The sequence below is a fragment of the Amblyraja radiata genome, chromosome 37 (genome assembly GCF_010909765.2).
Source record: "Amblyraja radiata isolate CabotCenter1 chromosome 37, sAmbRad1.1.pri, whole genome shotgun sequence".
Lineage (NCBI taxonomy): Eukaryota > Metazoa > Chordata > Chondrichthyes > Rajiformes > Rajidae > Amblyraja > Amblyraja radiata.
Window position 1 is genome coordinate 9,298,439 of NC_045992.1, and position 27,248 is coordinate 9,325,686.

General features: G+C 39.4%; 1 protein-coding gene across 38 annotated transcripts in view; it reads left to right on the forward strand.

Moving 5' to 3' along the window:
* The window catches only part of LOC116966354 (collagen alpha-1(XIII) chain-like), a 206,335-nt gene that overhangs the window by 106,582 nt on the left and 72,505 nt on the right, over nucleotides 1-27,248 (forward strand). For 34 of the 38 annotated variants that reach the window (XM_033012496.1, XM_033012505.1, XM_033012510.1 and 31 more), the window contains 8 exons: nucleotides 1,148-1,198; nucleotides 9,670-9,705; nucleotides 12,139-12,165; nucleotides 13,584-13,610; nucleotides 14,626-14,652; nucleotides 15,363-15,389; nucleotides 19,020-19,046; nucleotides 21,134-21,160. In XM_033012496.1, the coding sequence (XP_032868387.1) occupies nucleotides 1,148-1,198; nucleotides 9,670-9,705; nucleotides 12,139-12,165; nucleotides 13,584-13,610; nucleotides 14,626-14,652; nucleotides 15,363-15,389; nucleotides 19,020-19,046; nucleotides 21,134-21,160 (249 nt within the window). Of the gene's footprint in view, nucleotides 1-1,147; nucleotides 1,199-9,669; nucleotides 9,706-12,138; nucleotides 12,166-13,583; nucleotides 13,611-14,625; nucleotides 14,653-15,362; nucleotides 15,390-19,019; nucleotides 19,047-21,133; nucleotides 21,161-26,351; nucleotides 26,409-27,248 lie in introns of all 38 variants that reach the window. The other 4 variants (XM_033012506.1, XM_033012516.1, XM_033012495.1 and 1 more) reach the window with 3 other exon arrangements.

Sequence of the window (27,248 nt, forward strand, 5' to 3'; positions counted from 1 at the left end):
ATTGTAGTTTTTGTAAAATGAGTTGCAATTTCCCAATGATTTACAGGAGCCATAATACAAATCTTAGCTTCCAAGATCTCCCATTGACTAAGATAAGAATGTATTTAATAGTATTACACTAATAAGTTGTTAGTTCTAACTGCTGGACTGTGTTAAGTGGGGTGTCTTCAGTTCCATAGGAAGATGGTAAAAGTGCTAACATCTGGGATCTGTAGGCTAGGAGGGCCTGAGAAACTGATGGGTTTTGGCTACAAATCAGTTGCTTGGATTATTAGTGTGCTGATCCAGGCAGAAAGACCAAATGACAGTGGTCTGGTCCCCAATCGCTCACTGAAGGAGTTATGTCACTGATCCCCCCCCTATTGCTGTATGATTCAAAGTGGTGTTACAGCAGGGCATTGAAAGTAACTTCCCCAGGGCCATAAAAAAAATGCAAAAGAAGACGATACTCAGTGTACCAAACTATTCTATGCATTCATGTGCCTAAGCATGCAATTCTATGCATACAATAATGCTTGCCCAACAATAATTTCTCTGCTATAATTTTCTTGGGAGGATAGTAATGTGCAGCAGTAACCAGGGGAAGTGGGTGAGAAGGAGAATGAAGAATATAGATGTGATTTCAAAAGAAAGATACATCCCTGTTTGCATTTTAATTGAAAATTATTACATATCTATCTATTTTCTGTAAAACGCACCAAAAGACAATCAGGGCAAAAGGCTGTTACTATGAATGTGACATTGAATGGAATGCACACTTCCTGATTAGTACGGGTGTCGGGGGTTATGGGGAGAAGGCAGGAGAATGGGGTTAGGAAGGAGAGATAGATCAGCCATGATTAAATAGCAGAATAGGCTTGATGGGCCGAATGGCCTAATTTTGCTCCCGTTACTTATGACCTTATGACCCTGGATGCTACATCTGTGATTATAGTTGACCATTCTGGAACTTTAAATTTGACACTCAGTGATCTAATCTTGGTTAGGTCTTGGTAGTCTCTATATTCCGGCTGTTGGTTGCAAGTTGGATTAGGGGATCGTCGTCACAAGTGAGAGGTGATCTACAATATAGCATAATCTGTCTCTGTATGGATTCTTATGGGTGCCTGGCCTGATTGTCTGATTGCCTTTTCCACTTCTACCACAGGGAGCTCCAGGAGATCCTGGCATCTCAATCATTGGACCCCGTGGCCCTCCTGTGAGTCCTTCTGTATTTTACTGATTCCTTTCTCGCTGTATGTTCAGTAACTGTGTGTCAGAACAGGAAATAGTGGTGCATCTACCAACAGTTTTGAATGTTCTGTAGCAGTAATATAAACTGTGTCACTGCTCTCTGGGTGTAGCAGATACCACTGGTCTCTCATTGCATTATATTAGCTTAAGTATTACATATTTTTACTTGTTCAGGTAACATAAGTTATTGGAATGAAGCAATTATGAGTTAGAATCGCATTGCACATCAGGCGTGGACATCTAACACCATTCCTTCATCACTGCATGTAAATCGTAGAACTCCCTCCCAAACAGCACTTTGTGGTAACTTCACCAGAAGCGCTGCAGTGGTTTGTGAGAAGAAGCACCTTCACAGAGGCTATTAAGGACAGGAATAACTGCTAGCTTCACTAGCAATACAACCCCCAAAAAAGAATAATTAAGAGAAGTCTCAATAATCTGTTTTTTTGTGTCAATGACTTTCTTTAAGGAACTGACGATAAAAAAGTGCCACAAATGAGATAATTTATACTGACTTTACTGTGCTGTGCACCTTGGTGTCAAGGGGATTGGTTAGAAACTTCATTTTGTTTTTACCCTTCAGTCTAAACAAAGTATTCTGTCAAGGAAGAACAAGGGCATTGAAATGTTGTGTGATTGAAAATTATTTTTGTGCAGAGGGACCCGTCTCGACATATATTTCCAGATTGCTTTTGAGTGGTGTGGTGAGTCATCCACACATGTACTGTGCCATTTCCACACTAAGAGTCCCTGGGTTGATGTGATTTTCTCAGCATCAATCCTGTGGGTGGATAATTGGGTATTTACATCATGTTTCCTAGGCATGCTCATCATCAAGCCTCCCATCCCCACTCTCCACTTTTCCCACGCTCCAATCCTCATCCCTATCTTCCGAAGTACCGATTTCCCAATGTACAACACAAAGCCCCCAACGCTTCCATTTCCTCACTCTGCCATTCTGAGATTCATAAAGACCCCTGATTCTTGGGAGAATAATAATGTGCAGCAGTAACCAGGGGAAGTGGGTGAGAAGGAGAATGAAGAATATAGATGTGATTACAAAAGAAAGATACATCCCTGTTTGCATTTTAATTGAAAATTATTTCATATCTATCTATTTTCTGCATTGGACGGGCAGCTTACAACCCAGTGGTAAGAACATTGATTTCTCTAACTTCAAGTAATCCCTGCATTCCCTCTCTCCATCCCTCCCCTACCCAAGTCACACCAGTTTCTCATTCTCACCTAGCAAACAGCTAACAATGGCCTGTTTCCTTCATCATTGTTACTTTTTTTGCATTCATTTGTTCTTTATCTCTCTCTACACCATTGTCTATGTCTCTCATTTCCCTTTACCGTGACTTTCAGTCTGAAGAAGGGTCTCGACTTGAAACATCACGCATTCCTTCTCTCCAGAGATGCTGATTGTCCCGCTGAGTTACTCCAACATTTTGTGTCTATCTTCGGTTTAAGCCAGCATCTGCAGTCCCTGCCTACACACTAATCTGGACAGCATTGATTTGGGGGGGGGAGAGGGGGGGGGGGGGGGGGGGGGCGTGGTGGAGGCAGGTTCTCTTAGAACATTTTAGAAATATCTGACTGAGCATTCAAATGGCCAACTAAAAGGCTCAGGACCACATAGTGGTCAATAGGATTAGTATAGATGAGATGAGATAGCCAGCATAGACATGGTGGGCCAAAGGGCCTGTGTCTATTTGTGGTTCTTGGTTTCTTGTTCCTCCAAAATATTCCAAATGGAATTTAAACTGGAGGTGGTGAAGGGAGGGCTTAAGCCAGAAAGGGTTATTGGGAAGAAAGGGTTATTGGGAAAAATATGTTATGTGTCTCACTGGTTCTAAAACAGAGAAACACTTAAAAACTTTCTCCTCAACTTAAATAATTAATGATAATCAAAAAAAATACAGACAATTTAGTTCCTTTTGACCAATTTTGGACATGGATCTCATTGCACAAGCAGATTCCCAAGGTTTGGTTGGGTAACACTTGTAATTTGTGCTTCGTCACAAAATCTCATGGGGACTGAGTCGCAGAATTCCTGCTGTATAGCTGTTAGCGAGTTTGAGAAATCTTGAACTTCTTGGCATGTACGTGAGCAACCTCTTGCATTTTGCAGCAAAACGCAGTCCGCAATTGACTGGGTTTGAACTCACAACCCAATGGAGTCAGAGACATTTATATAATTGGACGGCCATTCGGCCCATCATTTATATGCCAGCCACAATTGCTATCCAGCATAATTGCTATCCAAGTTTTGATTACATCTGTGGAGGTTACAATCTTTGCTCTTACTCAATCAAGTATGTTTTAAATGTGATGAAAGTTTCTGCCCCTAACACTCTATCCACCAGCACTACACACCCGTTATTTTTGGAGCGAAATGCATTTACTCAGTTCCCCTCCAGACGTTCTGCCTCAAACTTGTAGCTCCTTGAGGGTAACCTGTCTGTTCCGGGAAATAGGCCCTTTTGATATTCTCTGCCGTTATTAGAATATTACACACCAAGTAAGTCTGCCCTCATCCACCAGCTTCAAAGAAAGTATCTGTTGTTCATCAAAGATAATATTTTCCAGTCCTGGCAAGCAGGACAAACAGTTGTGAGAATTGTTGATGAGTTGGGTGAAGGTTGTGAGAAAGCTTGTGTTGAACATTAACACTGGCTGGGAACCGTCTCCGTGCTGAAAGGAATCACTTATAAATTGGATTTTGCAGCTCTCCCAAAGAACGGTGCTCAGTGATGCAATTTTCATTTCACATGGAGTAAATCGATTTGTGATCATTTCCAGGTGAAATTGCAGCAAAAACCAAATTGTGGCAATCATGGTGTTAGACTGGGTGTTCCCGGTTGAGATCAGCACCAGTGTTCCTGACCGCTAGTAGCTTCAGATGCACGGTGAATTACGTCACTGTTCTTCCAAGGCTAACATCAGAGCATCAACATCAACCGAACCAGGAGCACCTGGTGCTAGTTTGTCACTTTTCTCCCACTTTAAGAGACAATCTGCTGTCATCGGCCACATCAGAATTAACTGCGGGCTACGCAGACACATTCCAAAGTTTGCACAGAGTGTTTTTAAACTGACTTTGACTAAGTTTCATCATTTAACTGGCTCGTTTCTCATACTATGGGTACCTCAGCAGAACCCTACTGGCATGAGTCAAGAGTCAAAGTGTTTAATTGTCAGGTACCAAAATGGAACAGTGACATTTTATATACAGCAGGACAACAAGTTTGTAACCTTGTGGTTACAAACCTGTTGTCCTGCTGTATATAAAATGTCACTGTTCCATTTGGTACCTGACAATTAAACACTTTGACTCAATAGAGCACAGTGCTCAATAAATACCATGATAAACATACAAACATACAAAAAAGTCCAATTAAAAATGTGGTACAAAACAAGACAAAAGTCTGAAATCCCTAGTGCAACCAAAATAATTTGTAGTTTGAAGTTTAGTTGGTGATTGTGGTATTTGGAGGTTTAGGTTTTCCAAATGTATCATCATAGATATACATGGATTTCTGTAGGAAGATCAATGTAAACAATCCTGTGCTCGGACTATTCTCTCCTGGAGGTCAAGGTCATGATGACACAGAACTTCCTTGCCACTGGATCTTTCCCAGTAGCCGCAGCAAACCTCTGTTGCATTTCCCAAAATGCTGCTCAGTGCAGCTCAGGAGAGGTCACCAAGGCTTTGTATTTCACGGATAGATGAGAGCATACATTTTGATATCAGCAAGGACGAAGGGGCATCTTGCCACTGGGATCTATCAGCATTGCTGGCTTCCAAGAAGTTTAGACAGCCTTGGGCCTATTTGGGTTCCCCTTTATGAAACAGAATTATTTTATGGACAGGAATGGTTTCCACTCCTTCAATGTGCAGATGACTGTGCATTGCAAATACCTCCTCATTGTGAATACCATCTTTTCTGGAATTTCGCATGATTCCTTCAACCTCTGGGAGTCTGGACACTTTCAGCAACTGATACTCCCCTGAGGGATGCTTCCTGGGGAGGGGGGGGGGTGATTACCCTATACCCCTGTCTCTTCATACTAGTGATTTCACTCGCCACAGCAGGGGCACTGATACAACTTGAGCCACCAAAGCACCATAACAACATCATTGGTTTTCTCAAGGTGAGACATTTTTGTCTGCATCATTCTGGGAGTGCCTGCGGTACATGTCAGCAGATGCAGAGACTTCGTTATTACATGCTGCACGATCTGGCACATTATTGACGGCAGTTGTTACCAGAATCTGCGCACCTCTTCAATTCAGGCCTCATCGGCATTCCCTTTCTTATTGTTCCACTGTTGGCGGCTGTGGCTTCAGCTTTTCTGGGCCTCAGCTCTGGAATTCCCTCCCAACATTTTTGTTCAGTAAATTCAGATATTGATGGTGCTTTGAAGTTTTCATGACAACAAACATCTGCACATCGAGGTGCATTGAGGATAAATTACGTGTGCTACAAATTCCTAAAGTTAGTGATGTTAGCCTCTTATGTAAATAGTTCAGTATTGAATACCAAAAAGATTAAACAGCATGGTTGTGCAGCTGTTAAAGCTGCTGCCTCTCAGCTCCAGGGACCAAGTATGATCCTGACCTTTAGTGCTGTCTGTGTGGAGATTGCAAGATCCCCCTGAAACTTGGAGCAATTCAGTTCGTAAACATGCCCCTTTGCTCACCATATCTGTACCAGCATCAAGCACCCGTTTACACTAATTCTATACCAATCTAATTTTATTCTCTGGGAGCTGCAGTCGGCTCGATGGGCTGAATGGCCTCTTTCCATGTCCTGAAAAATATGCAGAAAATACATGAACAAATTTGAGACTCTTGTTCAGATGTCTATCAATTAACTGCTGAAGGCATGATTCTTATTTGCATATCCCAGCATTATAAATTGTGATTAAATTAATTTTATAGATGAGCTAGGGCCAAAAGCAAGTTTTTTTCTCCATATTTCAGTAAAGAGCCTGGTTAGATTTACTCTGTAGTTGCATTTCCTTAACTCAATAGACCTTGACAACTATGGCCATGCTTATATAGGAACTGCTAGGAGTGGACATGTCAATGTGCCAGGAAAGGCAATGTCCTTTTAAAGATGATAGGAAAGTATTTTGTTTCTTTGATGTGTTATTTCCTGTTCAAATATACCATAAAGAATTGATTTATTTACAGTATTTTTCACTCTCGCATCAGCTTAAGTCAGGTCCTCAGCAATGTGACAACATAGTTTAGCCATCTGTTTTTTTAGTTAGCCATCCAAGCGGCATGATAAACCATTACTAATGAGGAACAGCTTGTCAATGAGTTACCCCCTCCCATATTTTGCATTTAACAAATGACAAACAAATAACAGGACAACTGGTCTGCTTTTTCTCAATAGCTTTAAATGAAACAGATTTAAATTGACTTTAGATACTGTGGTGAGACTTGTTAGCCCATGAGCCAGTCATCTGCTGAAATCATTTGAGAAATGTGTCTGTTATATAACATTTCAATTAACCCAGAACTTAATTGGAAAAACACTCTGAATTAATTTTAAGTTAATGTCTCTGTAAAGAACAGGTAGGACTACAACCATATATTATCTTATTAAAGTCAGGATTAAGCCCAATTGCTGTTCAATTAGTTGGAAATTTGAGAAGTTGTAGTAAACTTTTTTTTAACAAAGATCGAATTTCACTCATTCATTACGATGAAGATACAATGCTGGAAAAAGCAATGATCAGGAAACTGCCTTGATTTAATCGTGATGTCACATCGCTGCCAGTCACCAATTTCACATCTAAAACCCTTTCACAATAAAGTCCTACATGCTTCTGTGATGGCTCAGCTGTTTCTGTCCAGCCAAGCTTGAGGTTTGATTTCGCTCCGTGGCGCTAAGTTAGCCTGAGCTCTGCTGGAGTGATGACAGGATGAGTCAATTGGCTTTCATGCTCTGGGCAAGGCAGGGGAAGCTAGCCAGCACTTCTATTTCTGATTAGAACTCTACTTGATGTAAGATCAGGTTACAGCCTGGAGAGGAATATGACTTGCATTTCAATAGCACCTTTTATCCCAGGGCATTTTACATTGAAGAACTTTTTGTCACTGTTGGAGGAAACAATGATTGCCTACTTAATGTGTAGGAAGGAACTGCAGATGCTGGTCTAAACCAAAGATAGACACAAAATGTTGGAGTAACTCAGCAAGACAGGCAGCATCTTGATAGAAGGGAATGTCACCCATTCCTTCTCTCCAGAGATGCTGCCTGTCCCGCTGAGTTAGTCCAACATTTTGTGTATATTGTCTACTACTTAATCACAGCTAGAAGCAGGAGTGTGATCATTGCCAAGTAATCCCTTTGGTGAGATTTAATTGATGTTGGACAGGCTGCCAATCCGGACTTTCCTGCTCTTCTTTGAAACAGTACACCTTTAACGCTCTTTCCTCTCCACCTGAGCAAATGGTTGGAACCCTGTTCAACATTAACAGTTTAGAGTAATTGACATTTTGGTGCTCACTCCTCTGGTGAGAGAATTAAATATGTAACCTTCTGACTCAGGCAGATGTGCTCCTCACTGCCCATGATGGGCCTTGTCAGATTCTGCTGGGTTGTGTTAGTTTTCTTCCTTCATCACTATTACCTCTCCCAAATTTATTCAGTAACAGGATCCACACAGAATAGTTTGCCAAATAGCCGTCTAAGTGTGCACATATATGGCCACTTGTTAGAGGGACTGAATATAGGCCTAAGAATTCATCTGCCACGCTTCTCTGAAATTAACAGTCTCCCCGATGCTGCTTTGAAATAAACTCTAAAAAGAAGTTTGTGAAATGAATAAGCACCAGTTCCAAGACAATGCCAACAGGCTCCCTGGTGTAACAGTACTCGTTTTCAGAAACAGCTGGAGGTAGGTGTCATGTTTCTCCCGTTAATAGTACCTTTCCTCACAGCTCTGACCTCAGGAAGTAGCTCTGGCACTTAAAGGGTCATACCACAATGCAATCCCTTTCATTCAGCGACTGGGTCGTGTTGGCAAGGAACGAGTGCATGCCACGATTGTGGCTGGGAGGAGGTGGCAGAGTCCTCTCAGAAAACAGAGGGACATGCACAGGCTACAGAAAAAAACACAGTGCACACAGGAAACAGCTTCCTTGTGCAAAGGGTGCTTACTGTGCGAAAATGCCAGGGAAGATCTGAAAGGGAGACACAAGGAACTGTAGATGTTTGAAGGACTCCGGCCTAAAATGTCATTTATCCTTGTCCTGGATCTGCTTAGCTAAGGGCCTGTCCCATTTGGGCGTCATTTGCGCGTAATTTACGCGACTTCATTGACGCGTCATGACGTACGACACGCACGTCATGCCACGGACATGATGCGCGCATGGTGTGCATTACGTGCGCATGGTGCGTGGTGACGTAGGCAGTGACGAGCGGTCGCATGCGGCGCCCCAGGATTTCGGGATGTACAAAATCTTCGCTCGCCATCTGCGTGACGCGCAAATGACGCCCAAGTGGGACAAGCCTTTTACTCCATTAGTCCCGCACTGTGTGTTTTATGCTCAAGATCTGAAAGGGCACAAGTGTCCTCAATTAGCACCTGCATGTTTGTGGAGTCCGGCATTGCAGCCAAATGCCCCTTTCAAGGGTGAATGGGAAAGTTGCATCAGTCCAGGGTCTTGGGTTGCCCACTTTACTGGTAGAGCTTTTATGTAATGCAGCAGCAAGCAGCAAGATGGCCTGTAATTCCCAGCTTGCACGGATACTGAGGTAAAGTTTCAGAAGGGCCTTGACCCTTACTTTGATTTGAAGAGAAGTTGTGGCACTTGGGTTTGTTTGCCAGACAAGTGGAAAAGAAACATAAGAAGCACTAATTTCACATCATGATCACAGGCAGGAGTAATGACTCCAAGCGATTTGCAGCTTTTTCATTCTCCCTGTTCTCATACCTCCCTTAATAAAAAGACTTCATCCAGGAGCTAAAACTGTGCAAGCTCAGCCTTCAACTCTGCTGCCAGTATGTTGGAGGTTCGAATGCTTGAATTGGCTCTATAGTCGGCCTTTTGTTCTTCCAAAGTTAAACATGGACATTGGGGAAGTAACATAAATTTACATTGAACAGGACACTCATAATGAATGCACTGATGGCGTTGACAGCATTTATCCACAATAGGACTTCTGCTATGACTTGCTGGGACAACTTCTCACTATTTCCGCTCGTGTTGACATATGGTTTAATTCAAATGAGTTGCTAATGAGCATAATTGTTTAGAAAACCTTACTTGAGAAGAAAAATGATTACTATTGATTTAAAAGACCAAGTTTGTGCCTGGCTTGAGACCTGATGAATGCAAGTGATCAGAGAGAAAAAAACATGATGGTTTGGATTAATTAATTCCCCCAATTGTGTTTTCTTTTAATTTAGGGTCAACCAGGAGCAAGAGGGTTCTCAGGATATCCGGTGTGTTGAGAGACTTTTGGAAATCCACTTATTCAGTAATATTTAACAGTTTGCTGTTGATAACCAAGTTTCTTTGATTTATTTGTACGATTGAATGGATGGACACTCTGAAAGGAATTGATAATGTATTTAGACCGACCTTGATTTATAAGTTATACATGCTGCCTGTCCTATAGTTGCACGGTTTGATTGATACTTTCACATTACCTTGCGCTTAGCTTGCTCGCCACATTAAAGCTGTTCTCATACATTTTGGATTCCATTCCAACATATCCAATTGAGCACCTCTGCTAAAAGCTCAGCGGCAAATATCCTTACGTAGCAGTCCTGTGAAGCCTCTTGGAACTTGAGTGCAAACTTGTCAAAATGATCTGATTGAAATTAATTAAGGAAGGCTCCTAATAATATCAGGGATGAATCAGAGATGCAGGCAGGAAGCTGCAAGTGACGGCAGCCACATCTCTGCAGTGCGTAAGGTCTCTGGAACGTCTGCCAAGAATGGGGATATGCGAGACCTTTCTGCACAGTAGCATATTTCAAAACAAAACAAATTTATCAGGTTCCGATTAGGTCAAGTACTTTTAGACATAATCGTTTAAATTGTCAAATTGAACTTATTCTAGAAAATGAAGCAATGTTATTTTCCCATTGTGTTTAGTCAGAGGTAAAGTGTTGTGTTTTCCACTTTTCTCTGAACTGTCCCAATGCGCTTCACATACGATGACTTAATTTGATGCACAACCACAATTGTCATATCATCAAAGTCTGTGGCCATGAACGCATGGAAAATTAAAATGAGTTGTACAACTATTTTTTTTTTTTAGTTTTATTGATGACCTTAAAGGAGGATAGGAAAATCTGTTTTGGCTTTCTTAAACTTAACTTTAATGCTTGAATTGTGTATCTGCATTTTGGACTGACATGTGAAAGCTTTCTATAAATATCACTAATAATACTTATGTGGATTGCTATGAAGTGCGCAATCTCTTTTTAAACGCAAACTTGCAAATATGATCCTGGAAATTTGGGTTGACAGATATCGATTATTCTAACCTGTCACTGCTACTTAGCAAGGTGTGAGGCAAGGATTGCAATTAGTGGGGAGTGATAATATTTTCATAGATCAGTAATAGTAAGCAAAAGACTAAGACATAATGATATGGATTCTCAGTTAAAATTAAAAGTTGCATCCGAGTTCAATAAAAAATGAAGGAACTTAAATTATTTTGGAGTTCTACTGACCCTGAGAGTTTGTAGGCTGGGATGTCACTTATTCCTTCCCAAAGTTCAGGGAAATAACACTCATGCACTTTTGAATTCTGTGTTAGCAAAGTGATGAAGAACACTCATCTGACATCAAGCAGTTCTCTCATATCATTTCAGTTCTGTATCATAGAATCCATGATTCTAATCCAATGGAGCATTTTGGGAATGTGTTAGGAAGCAATGGGAATGTTGCTATTTTTGCCACGTGTTTGATTAGAAATGTTAAGTGTTGCATACAATACTGCTTTAATCATGAATGATTTGCTGCGCAGAAGGCAGAGTACAGTTTGTACATCTTCGGCGCTTGGGCTCAAGATAGTAGCGAAACATGAAGCCAGTTGTGGGAATGTACTTTGCTCATGATTCAGCTGCTCTCTGATCAGCCAGCGTGCATACATACCTCCAACAAACAGCTACAGCGTGTAAGCAAGGGAATTAGTCGGGAAGTAATGAGGTTTGGAATAGAATATCATTCATGGTTTAGGAAAGCTGAGACTGTGACTTCAGCTTTAGTACAAACATATTGCATACATCTTGCTTCATACTTGTATATAATCCATACATTGGTGAAAGGCCCAGACATATTCCAAAGTGCTGTGATTATTAATGATGTAGAATTATCCTTGTGAAGTTGAACAGCATTTTAAAATATTTTGCTCCTGTGCTTTTAATTTACTCACACCTACAGTAAACTATTAAGCTGCCAGATGTTGAGTGCTGGCGCTTGCACCAAACTGGAAAAATATCTTTTAACAGTTAATATTGTCAGAAATGATTTACCATTTAACATATTCATTTCTTGCCAGCTGTGATGTGTTCAATTTGCCAAGCTGCTTCCGTTTGTCTTTTTTCTTATTTTTTGGTGAACATATTGAAACAATAAACTGACCAGGTTTGAGCGTGCTTTACACACTTCACTACCAGCTGATGGGAGCCAGCTAAAATCTGCATCTTAACAAAATGCTGGTGACTAAACAAGTCTGGAAAAGAGCATCTTCTCTGCTTCTGTGTTTGTGTACTAACTCTTCCACTGCTCGATTCAACTAATGGATTCAGAGTCACATTGATGCTGAAATGTCTTTGAAAATAATCAAATGCCTTAAATTTTATCATGTGAAACATTTTGATTCTAAATTTGTATTCATCAATGTTTAATTTATTTTGAAGGGCCCTATAGGGTTGGATGGTAAATCTGTAAGTATTTCATTTTTCTATATATTGTTATAAGATTATGTAACATCATAAAAAACATTCCGTACCAGCTTTTGTGCGTGTGCATGTGCCTCAAATATTTATTCCTTTCCCTGCAACTCCACAACATATTGGATTACTTGGCCACATCAGAAGGTGTTAAGAGAGTGGTGTTGGTTTTAGACCAAATCAAATCAGGCAATAGCAAAAACAGTCTCCATCATTTTTAATCCTTCTCAGGCTATGTGCAAAGCTAGGATTTGTTGTCCATTGCTATTTGTCCCTGAGATGACGTGCAGCATCAGTCTGGTTCAATCCATGATCTGTATTGACAGATACATTAATCTCCTGGGTTATTCTGTGAGATTTTATTTAATTCTGAGAAACTCTTAGACACCCTTAGCGACAAACCTCATCTGGGCTACAAATGGCTCCCGTCCCAAGGTTGAATTTCCATGTATAGGTATTGAACTAGCCAGGCTAACACATTCAAAGGGATGGTTAAATCTTCTGGCCAAATGGATCAGAAGATACTATGACCCCTCCTCAGGACTGAGGTATGGAGTGAGGACAGGGGGATATATTGCAATGGAAGTCCACAACTAAAGCCAATGATTAATTCAAATTGAAGACATGGTTGGGAACCCCTCCTGGTGAGCCCTGGACTGCTCAGTGCTTGGCAAGTGATCAGTCTTCAATGTGTTTTTATTATATAATACATTGAGACAAAACATTTCAGAATAATTTGAAACATTGAGAACCACAATGTTAAATCTATTGTGCTTTGCCTTCTTGTTCAATATCACTTGCTGGTGGCATTTGATATCTGGCGATCTGGCTGGAGCCCATTTCCAAGCTTTAATATGCTCACAATAGTACTGCAATATATTATCCACAACTACCCATTGTGTGAACATCTAACCTTTCAAGTTTGATACACAAATTGGCGGGATTGGAATTTCAAACATACATTGATATGAAGAAAAATCAGGCTAGCAGCTGATCTAACATCTTTGAACTTGGCTTTGGTTGTGAACTTTCATTTAAAGTTGAAATCCTCAGTCAATTCATTGCACTTAGAAACATTTGGCTACATTAGCTAAATGGGCAATTCTGCCTTTTCACGTTTTAATCAAAGGAATACTGTTCTTACAGACGTTTTTATTAAAGTGATTGTTGAATTGATGAATGAAACATTTGATTATGTGCTCATGGTATATCATAGTAGAAGGCTCAAAGCAGTAAATGTCTGAGTAAAACAAAGTAGCACATATGTGGACATGGGCTTGGGACATTCATTCCTTGTATATTTTTCATCTGATTTCATAAGTTGGGGAGAGGGAGTTGGAAAATAAAAATAAATTTGCAATATTGTTTTTGTCCGTGTTCTGTTGTTTAATATTTTATTTTTGCTTTTTCAGGGAAAAGCTGGATCTAAAGGTGACATGGTAGGTATAACAAAAATCAAAGTAGCTTTCCTTTAAGAAGGTGCATGCAAAATGTTATCCATGTTCTTCGAGCGTTGGACCAACAAAGGCAGCTTAGGTTTTCTGTGTAGGAAGGAACTGCAGATGCTGGTGTACACCGAAGATAGACAAAAAATGTTGGAGTAACTCAACAGAACAGGCAGCATTTCTGGAGAGAAGGAATGGGTGACCTTTCAGGTCAAGACCCTTCTTCAGCTTTTAGAGTCAAAGAGTCATTGAGTGATAGTGTGGAAACAGGCCCTTTGGACCAACGTGTCCCTCATCCTCCTGTGCTCCAATGAATAGAGTCCCAGCCTCCTCAACCTCTCCCTATAGCCCAGACCCTCTGGCCCTGGCAGCATCCTTGTAAATCCTCTCTGTACCCTTTCCAGCTAATGTGGTGGACTCTGTTAGGATTGTTTGATGTGCATTGTACACCCACTGCTGTTGAAGAAAACATATGCATACAAGTTGATACATGAACATTTGAGTGCATGTGTAAGCAATTAGATAATATGGGTTACATTTTGCTAACTGACATTTGTGATCTGGCTTCAAGTGTTGGAGACACAAATCAAAACTTAAGCCCCATAGGCAGTATGCAGTATGCAGCCACGGAATCTTTAGTTGCAGATCCAAAGTACAAACCAAAATCTCATATATTTATTTCCTAGCAAGTTGAATTTTATCAGCAGCATGAATTACTAATGCTTACCACTATCTGGCGAAATTGTGAAATAACTATTATCAGATATTTTTGGATATAATTTCCAACTTCTCTGAAGTTTCTGAAATGGGAGTCTGTGTCTTGCAATTTTTTACATGTAAATCTTTACATTCAGCATCTCCTACCATGTGATGTGATTATAAATACCTCTGCAGAATTTCATCACTTCTGCACTTTTGTTCAAGATTCGAAAAGCACCCTCTCATATTTTACAGGGAGTAAACTTTACGATCCACATTCAAGTTCTAACTTAATTTTATTTTTTCGCAGGGCTCACCTGGTCCAAAAGGTGAAAAGGTGAGCAAGTCTGCAATAATAAGAGATAATATCATCTATTTAAAATGTTAAGCCTTAGAGGTCCTGAGAAAACTGTCATATTTTTTTGAAGCAATAAAAGACAAAGGGTGCAGGAATAGGCCATTCGGCCCTTCGGGCCAGCACCGCCATTCACAGTGATCATAGCTGATCATCCACAATCAGTACCCCGTTCCTGCCTTCTCCACATATCCCTTGACTCCGCTAATTTTAAGAGCTCTATCTAACTCTCTCTTGAAAGCATCCAGAGAATTGGCCTCCACAGTCTTCTGAGGCAGAGAATTCCACAGATTCACAACTCTCTGGGTGAAAAAAGAGTGAAAAGCTAGAAAACGTGGTGTCCCCAAGCAACTTTGTCCAGAGATCGCTATTACATTAAGAGGTACAAATAATCAAAAAGACTGATAGAATGCGAGGGAACACATCTACATGGAGAGGGCTAGGCAATGTGCAACTGTTCCATAGGCAACACTTGATGCTACAAAATTACCAATTTAATATTTTTTGTCATTGATAACTGTGAGAATTATGATATCTTGGAAAAGGATAAATATAACAAATTACAATCACAGGTCAACCATGATCTCACTGAATGCAAATCAGTCCTGGGGGTGTAATGACCTCCATCTGTTCTTTGTTGCAATGTTTTTAAGCTCCTTAATATTATCACATTGTTTTGTTGCTTTCTAAAGGGATACATTGGTCTTAAAGGAGAAAAGGTAAGTTGCAATTCTGAATTTAACATATTGGAGAATAAAGTTGTGAAGTTTAGAAATGCATTTATTAATTGGCTAAAATGATAGGCTCACACGGACTGAGTCAAGAGTGTTTTATTGTCATATGTCCTGAAACGGAACAATGAAATTCTTACTTGCATCAGCACAACAGATGTGTAAACATACAGTACTACTCTGTAAATACCATAATGAACAGCAAAAAAATGGTTTATATATATTTTACCTAAACAAAGTAATTCAAATTATAAAGGAGTGTACAGGAACAAATAACATCACCAGTGCAACTAGTCCCATGTGTAGCAGTAATGAATGAGAGTGAGCTTGCAATGTAGAAAATGGCCGCACATGTTTCCACATTAACCAGAGAGACAGTCACGCTGTTGTGCATATATTTTAAAGTTCCAGTCTATGCCTTTAAGTCACAGCTATTCATTCCAAATTAAATGCACTCATATCTGCTGACATGTGCCAATTCTTCTGTGCTTGCAATAGCTGGTGTCTGCACTACAACGTACCGTAAAATGAAAGCAAGTTAGAATTCACTCATTAAAAAAAGACCCAAAGTGCTGGAGTAATTCGGTGGGTAGAATGAATGGGTGGCATTTCGGGTCACCTATCCAGGTTCTCCAGAGATGCTGCCAGGCCGACTGAGTTACTCCAGTACTTTGTGTCATTTTTTGTAAACCAACATCGGCTGTTCTAGAAATCGCTGAATTTTTTCTTTAAAGTCACAAATTTTTGTTCCATTTTTGAGGTGCCCAAAAGTTTGATTTTCATTTCTGTACCCTTTGCAAGCCTTCTGCTTTGTAAAGCCAAACATTTACAAAAATTAAGATGACTCTTTGAAAACTATTCCTTGAAGTGCTCAGGTTCAAGACTACCTTTAACAGTGCTGATATACTGAGCCATAAGCAGTGATCATTAAGTGTGGCTTTGTATCATTGCATTATCCCCTCAAAGGGCTGCTGGTCATTTTTGCTATTCTTCCAGTACATCCCGGGCGGCACTGTGGCGCAGCGGTAGAGTTGCTCCCTTACAACGCTTACAGTACCAGAGACCCGGGTTTGATCCCAACAATGGGTGCTGTCTGTGCGGAGTTTGCACATTCTCCCCGTAACCCCGTGGGTGTTCTCCGAGATCTTTGGTTTCTTCCCACATCTTTGGTTTCCTCCCACACTCCAAAGACTTACAGGTTTGCAGGTTAATTGGCTAGGTACAAAATGTAAAATTGTCTCTAGTGTGTATAGGATAGTGCTAATGTGCAGGGATCACATGGTTGGTTCGGACTCTGTGGGCCGAAGGACCTGTTTCCACATTGTTTCCAGCATTTGGAATCACAAAGCTAGCATGATCAAAGAAGTTGCTGAAGGGGAGAATTTGTATTTTGAAGCACATTTTTGATGAATTGCAGTTTTGTAGACAAATCCCAGTAACATCAGTGAGACAAATGGCCACTTCATCTGTTTTTGGTGATGTTTATTGTTGGATAACCAAAGGAAGGTAATCTGGTAACCAATGGAAGGAAGCAAGAAGTGCATTACAAGAGTTCCTTTAATAACCTTAGGACATCTCAAAACAGTCAATCAAGTATTTTTGAAGCATTTTGACGTTTATAGCAAGAGGAATTGTACACAAAATTAATCCCACCTCCTGAGGCCTAGCAATAGCTCATAGATGCCTCCACTTTGTGGAACAGCTGCAATAAATAAACCTATAGTTTAATCAGACCTACAGGGTCTTAAATAGTTAGAGTGGTCATGGGAATGGTGTGGGCAGGATATTGGATGAAGTGTAACTTTGTGGATAAATTTACCAACCTGAAAATGTGGAGCAGGATTGATTGCATTTTATTCAAACATTACCTTTTCCTGGTTGATGAGATTATTCCTGGCCTTTGGCAACCATCATTACAAAATTCTTTCCTGAACATATTTTAAGATCTGAAAGTCACAATTCTGATGCTGAAAGTCACATGATCTGAAAACGAATCACTTACACTGGCGGCAGTTTTTGAAGTGTGCAGTCTCTGACAACCAAGTTGAATATTTATTGGTGAATCTCAGGTAGCTAACTGGATGCTTTGAATGAATTAATCATCAAAGGTTTTACACTGGCATAATAGTATACAGGGACAAACTAACTGGTCTGGTTTCAGTGTGCATTGCAAGTTCATTGGATTACTTTTTCGAACTCCTTACTCCAGCTTTAATATTGCCATTCAATCCTTTCAAATCTATTGTAATGAATGCATAATTATAGGGATGGGACCGTTTAATCTTTCAGCCTAATTTGAACGTGTTGTATAGCTCCTGAGGGGACTGGTTTTGAGGGTTTTTGTTTGTTTGTGTGTATTTATAATGCTGGCTCAGTGCTGCTGTTCGAACTAATACTATTTATTTTTGCTTCTTTTGTCGGAGGCCAGTTCAGCTGCCCAACAGATCAAATTTCTTTTAAACATGAGGAATAAAATAGTCAATTACTGCCCGCTAAGTTACTAGAAAGAAGACTGTGAGTGAAAGGTTTTATAAGAACAGGAACAGATGGGAAAAATGACACGAGGGGAGAATAAATGTTCTACCAAGAACTACTGCTGGAGGATCAAAGGGAGTGGGAGAAAGTAGAGAAAGATGTGAGGTTAGTGTTAGGGGTTGCAGGAATCTTGGATTGATGGGAAAGGAGAAGGAAATGATCAACTGAATAGATTCTATGGCAAAGAATAACCCACTCATAATATTAAGAGAAGGTTTGCTTATGTATTTCTTCAGGTAGCACTGTATCTAACACTTCCCTAAAGAAAAACAAAGGTGCCTTTTGCTGTGTTTCTGGATTTCAAGGATATTGACCTGTTTGGCATTTCTGTCTGCTACAAGCACAATTTACTCGATCGTCCACGGAAGATACCTTTCCTCACAAGCATGTTACCTTCCCTTTCAAAACTGTGCCGTAACATAATCAGGGCAGCCTCACACACGGCCTAAGCATTGTGCAGATTCACAGCACAACTCCAGTGCTCACCCAGAACAGTAAGCAATGCTGTGTACAGTTTTATTCACCAACGTCAGTCCACCAATCACCCAAAAGAAAGACCTGATAGAGTGAATGTGGAGAGGATGTTTCCACTAGTGGGATAGTCTAGGACCAGAGCCCATAGCCTCGGAATAAGAGGGTGTACCTTTAGAAAGGAGATGAGGAGGAATTTCTTTAGTCAGAGGCTGGTGAATCTGTGGAATTCATTGCATATACACCGGAGGCCAAGTCAATGGATATTTTTGAGACATTACATTTTTTTGCTGGCATTAATATATATTTGCAAGAGCTTCATTTTATTACTTGAAATATACTGAATATTACTTGAAGCTTTACTGAATATTACTTGAAGTTTTGCTGTTTGCCGTTGCTTATGATGAGATGTCTAACAGAGACACTCTAGGTCAATGTCAATATATACTCTTATTGTAAATATAAAACAAGATATCATAAGATATGTATTTATGTTCTGAATTCTTAAGTTCCATTCTTTATAACCATCGTAATGCTGAGTTGAACTTTAAAGATGTCATTTTGATATAGTGAGGTGGTTTGGGATATGGCTAACTGTTTATGTTTGCACAGGGTCTACATGGTCCAAAAGGAGACAAGGTGAGAGCTCACAGTTTACAAATTTTACCAATGTTAAGTTAAAAGTTCCAATGTGTTAACTATTTGTTTGCAAAACTGGGAGAAGATATAAAGCTAACTGAGAACATAAAGAAGAATGTAAAAACATTGGAGGGGGTAGAGATGGGTGAACAGTAAATGATCAGCCAATGTTACAAGTACATTAATAGATATTGAGAATGGGAGCTGCTTCCTTACAAAATTGTGATGCTCTTTGATAGTGTCCCATTGTTTAAAAATTGCCTTTGGCCAAACTCTCAGAGGAAGATTTTATGAATTTAAAGCATCACCAATGGCTCCATATGTAGAGCAGAATGTTATCCATTTGTCATTGCTATTCTGTCATGTAAGACCTCCAGACATGAAGGTTATTAAAATATTGTCAAGTTCACTACAAAACTGAATGAGAAATCAAATCTACGTGTTTTATACTTCAATGTCCATTTCAGTTGTCAGTGTTGCTATTACAGTGGAATTTCCACAAAGGGGCAACATTGCAGAAGATGCCCTGGGCACATTGTAGGGCAACAGATATCAGGGAACAGAATGGTATCAATTTAGGGTTTCCAGTCATTCATGAGAAATTTCCGTGACTCTGGGATTAGAGCGAGCATCACATTGCAATGGATCAACCTCACTCTCACTCACCCCCACATTCTGAGAGCAGCCCCATTGTATACACAAATGCAGATGCATAAACACACAAACCACCTGTTATTCTGCCTGTGAGTTAAATGTTAATATTTCCTGGTGAGATAGTTGAAGAACTCACAAGCCGTGTATATCTAATTAGCAAACTTAACAATTTTTGTTTGCTAATTGAACATTTTTATACTTTGTGTTTCTTTTAGACTTCACGTTTCTTCAACTTTTGTCCCGATTTGCATCTGTGAAATTAAAAACTTATTTTCTTTAATGTAGCTATACAACTATTTCCCTAGTTTCCTGTGGTATCGGTGTTACTGTACAAAGCCTATCTATGAGTCTTATCAATGGAATGGAATGGAAGACTTTATTGTCACATGTGACAAGACACAGTGAAATTCAAAGGTTTCAAAGGTCTTTTATTGTCACGTGTACCAATTAAGGTACAGTGATATGCAAATGTCTTTACTTGTATACCCAATGTATGCAAATAGCGGCCACCTACGGCACTGACAAAGGCACAAAGCACGCCGGCTCCTCCTTTTGTTCTCTCCCCCCCTCCATCACGGCGGTTCCCTCAAGCTTACATCGACCGTCGACCGTCAACCCGCGTCATTTTGATGGAGGCTACCATTGAAAATTAAAGCAGTGTTACAGGTCTCAAAGTGGAAATGGGTATCAGTGAGTGTTTGATGGCTGGCATACACTCAGTGGGCTGAAGGGCCTGCGAATGTACTGTATGCCTGTGACTTTCTAATTTTCACGTTCATTAAAATGTTCATATTTAACTCGATAAAGATGTGAAAGTGGATATAGTGGAGAATGTTGAGAAAAAGTTAAAGTTTGCATTTAGAAGATATTAATACCTGATTCTAGCATTATATATGAAGCAAAGGTAGCAAAGTGAATCAATTGAGGTGAATGACCTATCCATAGGCCATAATGCTTTATAATATTTTATAACTTTTTTTCATTGCTATAGAGGTATAATGTAAATTATATTATGAAGTACTGACATTGCCATCCCATTGGGGCTTTTCCCATCAGGAATTGACATTCCCATCGGGCAAAAGGGATGGAAGTGTGAAAACGCACACCTCTAGATTCAGGGACAGTTTCTTCCCAACTGTTATCAGACAACTGAACCATCCTGTCACAACTAGGGAGCAGTCCTGAACTACTATCCACCTCACTGAAGACTCTCAGACTATTTTTGATCGGACTTTACTGACTTTATCTTACACTAAACATTATTCAAGTTATTCCCTTTATCATGTATCTGTACACTGCGAATGGCTCGATTGTAATCATGTATTGTCTTTCCACTGACTGGTTAGCACACAACAAAAAATGTCACTGTTAATTGGTACACATGATAATAAACTAAATGCAAACTCAAATCTGATTATTCTGTCATTTTCTAGGGTCATCGTGGAGATTCAGCATTGACTGTAAGTAATATTTCTTGAAAAGTCTGTTTTCATAGTCACGTGCGTAAAAGGTCATATAATGAGTTTATATATTCTCTAGCAAGGGGGAGGAATGCAAAGTTAGTCCTTAAATATGGTTATAATTTCAATTTTAACGGTTCAAGAATGTAATTAATGGTGTTTCATTCCATCCATTCCCTTTGATTTAACGCTTTCTGAATTAACTTTTTCCATAATTCAGTTTGACTCACTTTTATTATTGAAATACCAGTTTTACTGAAAACATTTACTGTGTTTTTCTCACATTGCAATTATTTTCAATCTTAGTGAAAGCCGTAGGCGATTATTAAAATAATTAATTTGTTTCGTAAAATCAATCCAGAGCCCCAAATACTGGTTACATTTTGATACGAGCATCCCTCTAGTGATCACATCTACAATATGGATCTCGAGAACGCAGCCATCTCACACTGGTGTTGGCATGTCCATTTAATAAACCATTAAACAATCTGCTGCATGTTTCAACATGGTAACTACAACAGTCCCTGCTTTATACGTCCGCTGATTTTCATTTTTTCTAAAATAATTAAATTGAATGTAATTATTCTCTGGGTAAAGACATTACAGTTGTGGTTTCTGCATGATCACTCTGATCCCTCATTCCCCACTGAATATAGACACAAAATGTTGGAGTAACTCAGCGGGAACAGGCAGCATCCCTGGATAGAAGGAATATATGACGTTTCGCGTCGAGACCTTTCTTTAAGGTCTTCGACCCTAGTCTGAATAAGGGTCTCGTCCAGAAACGTCATCCACTCCTCCTATCCAGAGATGCTGCCTGTCCCGCTGAGTTACTCCAACATTTTGTGTCTATCTTCGGTGTATAACCAGCATCTGCAGTTCCATTCTACACATTCACTTCCTGAGACAGGTCTCTGGACAAATATTTACACGTGAAAACATGGTCACTCATAGTTTAACATCAGATTGGGACATTTGAGGATAAAGCATTCTCATTTCCACGGTACACAGTGCACAATGGAAAATAATGACATTTTTGCAGGGTCGGGACTTATCAACATTCCATTTACAAATCTGAGTAAAGAAATAGTCAGATTTTCCTGTCTTGATTTAGATTTTCCTACAGCCCTGATATTGGCCATTATTTTTCTTTTACTCCCTAACAACCTGTACTGTTATCCTGCCATACCAATTTTTGCAAATTTCACTTATGCAGTTTGTTAAACCATGGTATAAAATAATGTGGGTCTGGGTATCTGATACAGAAACTGCCTGGTAGCTGTATACCTCTTGGCTTTGATTTGTTTAATCATCCTTATGGGAATTGATTAAAACTGAATCTCAAATCTGACTTAAAGTCCGGCAGCCATGTTCATCTGTGACAGAGGAGTCCCCATGTTCTCAGTCCCCTTTCCTAAACGGGCTTGACATAATCGTTTCACTTTATTGGTGGCTGGTGAGGAATTAAACTATATGCTGCTTTGAGATTATAACTAAGACCTTAAAATGGAAGGTTGCGTAAACATTGGTCTCCAAACTACAATTACAAACTGAAAAGATTCCTTCGGGTTTTTAAATGAAATAGCACTACCAATCCTGTAACAATAATTAAACGTTGAATTTTATCTTTTCCCATTGTTATTTAACTAATTGTTATTATTGGAAACCCTCTAATTTAGTATGACTGGTGATATTTGTATTCAATGTTCACCAAACATATTTATTTCTAGGTTTGTACTAAAATAACAGATAAAAATGTTATCAGAACTTATAAATGTTTATTATCTAAGCTATTTAGTATTTTATTTGTTGGAACCATGCCTCCAATATTCATAAATGAGCTGTTGTAGATGACATGATGTAGATCATCTACAAAAGCTCATCTTAGCTTTTGTAGATGAACCAAAATCAGCAGTCTTTTCAGAACGCTACATCATAGATTGTTTGATAGCCAAAAGAATTGTATCACATCTCATGATCCTGTACAGACCTATTACCAGGACATCTAGAAAGTCGTCTAAATTAATCCCAGACTGCAAAATCCTGGCATGTCTGGCTGCTTTGATAACAAAGATTGTAGAACTTCTGTTCACAGGGGTAGATTGTTGCTTTTTTTTAAAAAATCTTAAGGGAATTTAAATCAGTTAAAGTGGATTTGTTTAGCACACACTGTGGAATGGTTTAGTCATACTTTTGTTTTACAATGCCTTAGAATAGTGACCATTCAAGGCCATAATTCTGACTCCTATTCCACAATTGATGCAGTGACGATGACTATTACATTGAATATAGACATAAGGACCTACAAATGCTGGTTTACAAACAAAAAAGGCACAAAGTGCTGGAGTAACTCAGCAGGTCAGCTCACATCTTTGGAGAGCATGGATATGTCATGTTTCAGGTCAAGACTTGAAATACTCATAGAGGAACATGAGATAGGAAACAGAAGCAGTGAGCCACTCGCCATTTGTATCTGCTCAATAAGAATATTTAAACTTCTAAAGCACCACTTTCCCTCACTAGTCCCACATCATTTGATTCCTTTAATATCTAAAATCCCATAGATCTCTGACTTGAATATACAGTTCACAATGACTGATTCTCCATAGTCATCTCTGGTGGAGAATTTCAAAATGTCACCACCCACTGGGTGAAGACATTTCTTCTCTTCCCTCTCTTCAATGGCTAACCCCTTATTATGAGAATGTGATCGCTGGCTCCAGTTACCAATGACTCTGCATCGACATTGCAAAGTTGCTGAAGAATTCTGTACATTTCGATGAGGTCACCTCTCATCCTGCTAAACTCTTAGGAGTGAAGATCCAGTCTGTTTACTCTCACCTCAAAAACCCGCTCTCCCAAGAATCGATCTGGTTTAAAAACCATATTTTAAACTTGCTGTTGCTCAATTGCATGGATCTTCAGAATTCATGTTCCAATATTTATAGTTATGTGGAATGGAACAGCAGTCAATTTCCTAGCAATCTCTTTTTGAGGGGGAGGGCCATATTTCTCATTGTGCTTTGACCATTAACATGGATGGTTGGGTTTCTGAAGCATGCTTCCAAATAAATGATTTGTGTAATGGTTGCATTTGGCAACATTTATGAATGTGTTGGCTCAATCACTCTCCAGGAACATCAAATTTGCATCTCCCTTTCATGTCCTTTCCTGGTCATCCCATGGAGGAGATCAATAATTCTTTAGCTATTGAGAGAAATCAAGGGATATAGAAATAGAGAAGGAGAATGGTGTTGGAGGGAAAGATCTTACTGAATCCAAGCAGTCAGAATCTATCCTGTCACCCTCACAGTAACAATGCAATCTAAGAAATGCTGCATGAAGCTTTTTCTATTTTTTTGGAAATAACTTTAAGCCCCTGTCCCACTGTATGAGGTAATTCACGAGTTCTCCCGAGTTTTCCCCTGATTCGAACTCAGAGAATGTCCGTAGCGGGTCCGTAGGAGTTTGTGGATGTCTCGTAGCGGCTCTTACGAGTAAAAAGTAAAAGATTTTTTTATCACGAGTATTTTTTTACCCGTGGACATTTTTTACAGTGATGAAAAAACGTCACGAGTTTACCGCATATTCCAAGTACCTACCGTTAGCATTACGAGCTGCTACGAGGCATCCACAAACTCCTACGGACATTCTCCGAGTTCAAATCAGGAGAAAACTTGGGAGAACTCGTGAATCACCTCGTACAGTGGGACAGGGGCTTTAGCAGTATTAGTTTAGGAGTTTTTCTGTATTTTTTTTTTAAATGCCCAAACTTTGTCATTACAATAGGTGCTGGAGAGGCAATTGCTACTCTAACACCATGGAGATAATAAACTCTCCCAAAGTCAAAAAACATGAAGTTCCTCCCGATCTGTGTCAAAATTCTAAACATTCCTTTGTGACGATCTTCCTTAAATTCCTCTCTGCTATCTATTTTTCCTTCCTGTTTGAGTAAAGATATATTCTGTATTTTTGTTAAAACATTTTGATTGGCTTCATTTCGCATAATTAGGTTGAGCGATAGATTATGTGTTCTCTCAAGATGATCTCTCAAGTTCATTATTTAGTGGAGATTGTACTGTTTAAGTCAAAATGTCCCAGGAAATATTGTTCTGCAACAGTAATTGGTTTGCAAGAGTGGCTCTGCACTTCCCCTTGTGTTTGGTTCATTAATATGGATGGTATAGAAATGGAAGCATGCATCTGACTCCCTGATCTTTGTTTTGGGTAGGTTTGGCATATGGGTAGGACAACAAAATCTTTTTTTTTAAAGTCTTGGTCAATCACTTTCAAAGCTATTCATATTTGAAATCCTTCATTTTGCATTTCAACCCTTTTATAATGAAACCAGCCTTAGGTATTTGAAGAACTCTTTACCCCTATATCTGTCAAAAGCACCCATACTTCGCGAAAAGGAGATTATTACAAGGAACATTAAAAATATCTCTATGGGCATTGAGGATAATTGGGTAACTTTAAAAAAAAAACAAGTGGCTATATTAAAGTAAAATATTCCTATCACTTTTCATTCATAATGTCTAAAAGTGATTTTCATCTTATACTTATAACAATGCATAATTAGTTTATTTTGGTGCATCAAGCCCATATTGGTTCCCAATAGACCATTCCATCAGTCAAATTCTCCGTCTCCTTATTTTCCTGATTGCTCTCCAAACTTTTCCCTCTCACACATGCCCATCAGTTCTCCTTTGACTTGTTTTGGCATTACACAACAATAACAGTTAATGTATAGTCACCAAATAAACTACCAACATGCCTTTGGGATGTGGGAGGATATAGGAGCACTAAGTACTTTTAACATTATAAATGGGGCAGCATTTGCAATTACATATCACAAGCTTCCACAAACAGCAAAGTGATCATTTTTCTCCGAGGTGAGCGATGAAAATTGGCCTGGACATTGCTCTTCCTCAGTATAGTGTCACAAGCTCTTTCACACCAACCAAGAGGACAAACGAGTAATATATCGTCTGAAATAAGTCACCACTGACAATGCAGTTCTCACTTAGTACCTCAGTGCATTGTAAATGTTTGTGCTTCATCCTGTTGAGTGGGATAACCACCTATAACCTGACAGAGATAAGAGAGCTACTCTCTGAGCCATATGTATTGAACGGATTCTGTCTGCCCCTTGGATAGAATCACTTAGTTTCTATGTTACATTCTGTAGGAGTTCCCTGGGACTTCACTAGCAGCACTGCGGCTAAATCAGATCCTGACTGTGAAGGTTTGTGAGTGCTTTCACTGTCATTATGGTCCGTCTTGCAACAGAGTGACTTGTGTTCCTAGGAAGCAGCCTGAAATTGGTTTTGCTACTGGCTAGATTTGTGAAGCAATATGCAAAAAAAATCTATTTCCAGCACTGATTGGATATTAATCCATTATACGTGTATAATATTACATATTATACTTGCCTAGCATGTTGATGTAGTCTCATTGATTTGACCAACTAGTTTTTACATACTCCTAGAAGGTTCATTACATGGACACCTGATTCCATTATGCTGCTCCCATTCCCCCACTATAAGCAGCCCATCATATACATCTGTTTAAGAAAGAAAATCATATCCATCTTATCAGTGATTGATTTTTCCAAGGCCACTTTGGAAAGGAAAACATACTTCCACTGCTCAATGGAATGAACTAGCAGCATCTAGGAAATTGATCTTAAATTGCTGGACAGTCCTGGAGGTTTGGCAACCCTACTAATGAGTGGAGTTCACTTTTAATTGGGAGAATTCCATGATACCAATGGCAGGTGACATTTCTAGAACACAAAACCTTGTTCACTTTGTTATAAGACTGGATCCAAATATTCTTTACTAAAGCCAGCAACTAATACTGAGGGCAGTCTTTTGGTGAAACAAAAATTGTTTTAGTGTTCTAATTTGTAAGTTTGTTTTTGCTGTAATATTTGGCAAATGATGAAAGGTTCTAGATTTATTTTCCTTTCACCAACTGTACGCCCACATATAAATATTTTTGTTGCTGGCTTTCGCTCTGTGACTGAGCTCTGCTGCTTTTTCTCAACATTCTTCTCTTTTTCCCTCCTCCCTCCCTCCTCTAT